Below are 1401 nucleotides of genomic sequence, written 5' to 3'. Positions count from 1 at the left end.
TTCAGGACGTGGCCCGGGTGACAGAGCCGCAGATGGCACAGCAGACAGGGCTCTCTGGCGGCAGGAAGGTCTCCATGTTGTGGAGGACGGGCCTCTTACCAGATCACAGGGGGCAGCTCAGCGCAGGCAGAAGCACCGCCCAGCCCACTGTGGATGGTGCCCAGGGCCAAGGGGCACCATGAAGGGGGGAGTGTGGGAAATTCAGAGCAGGGAAGGAATGGTGGCCTCCCAGGGCTATGGGTGTCCACAGAAGCGATCACTGGGCTCCCCTGTGGCCTGTGCTGAAGGAGAGACAGAGCAAAGGAAAACAGGGTGTGGGGAGAGGGGACCCGGACCCTCAGGGACAAACAAAGGCCCCTGTGGTGGGGGGAGGCTTGGGAGATTTCAAGGCGACTCACTCCATTCCATGGTGACAGGTCTGGTGCTGCTGGGGTGCCGCACTTGGCAGGTGTAGCCCTCCCCGCTCCGGGGAACTGTCTCCAGCATCACCAGGGTCTGGAAGGTCCAGTCCCTGTTCCGGATCAGGCCCGTGGACACCACCCCGGCCTCCTCTTCCTGGCCGTTGCGCAGCCAGCGGACCTCAATGTGGCCCGGATAGAAGCCGTTGACGGAGCAGACCAGGAGGGTGTGGTGCTGCAGGCGCTGGGTCTTTGCAGGATACACGGTCACTGTGGGCTCAGCTGGGACAGAGAAGGCGGAGGGAGACGTGAGCAAGACAGGCAGGCCCCTTGGTTGCCCCACTTCGGCCTCGTCTCCTGTCCCAGGCTCCAGGCCCGGGCAGCTCCACTCAACTGCCCTGTGGCCCCGCAGGAGGTAGTGCCATGGGCCTTGAATCTCCGTCTATATGACGGGCCACTGGATACGAGAAATGTTGAGGAAATTTGTGTGGGTTTTTTTTATTCCATAATTTGAAACAGTTACTCATTGTTGAATGAAGTGTTTACAAATCTTTGCGAGGCACAGAGTGTGTGAGTTCCAGTGTGATTTCTGGGGCAGGGCTGCCTGGTCACATCCAGGCTGTGCCTCTTACTGGCTGATCCTGGGGGATCCTCTCTGCTCAGCTCCTCACCTGCAAAGGGGGTGATAATGCTAACTCACCGCTTAAGGACATATGAGGACCAATGGGCCTGAAACATGTACAACAGCAGCTGGAACATTGCTGTCACTCTATGTCAGCTGTTTATTATATAGTAGAGGCCCGGTGCACAAATTCGTGCATGGGTGGGGTCTCTTGGCCTGCCAAAAATCGAGGCCTATTGGGGGCCAGCCAGCTGAAGGGAGGGACCCCAGGAGGTTGCCCAGCAAGTGAGGGAGGAAGAGGCCATGGGAGGTTGGCAGCCAGCCCCCCAATTGGGGCTGATCGGGGGTGTTGGCTGGGGGCCACGGGAGGTTGGCTGAGGG

General features: G+C 59.6%; 1 protein-coding gene across 1 annotated transcript; it reads right to left on the bottom strand.

Annotated features, from left to right (window-relative positions):
* Positions 1-234: 234 nt before the first annotated feature.
* Positions 235-840, bottom strand: LOC102751491 (DLA class II histocompatibility antigen, DR-1 beta chain; the record flags this gene model as incomplete). Its single annotated transcript, XM_006759346.1, has 2 exons — positions 235-281; positions 399-840. Coding segments are annotated over 2 exons (489 nt in total), but the record flags the coding sequence as incomplete, so codon positions are not given.
* Positions 841-1401: the final 561 nt, after the last annotated feature.

The sequence above is a fragment of the Myotis davidii genome, unplaced genomic scaffold (genome assembly GCF_000327345.1).
Source record: "Myotis davidii unplaced genomic scaffold, ASM32734v1 scaffold7136, whole genome shotgun sequence".
NCBI classification, from domain to species: Eukaryota; Metazoa; Chordata; class Mammalia; order Chiroptera; family Vespertilionidae; genus Myotis; species Myotis davidii.
This window is presented reverse-complemented; position numbering and strand designations above follow the sequence as displayed.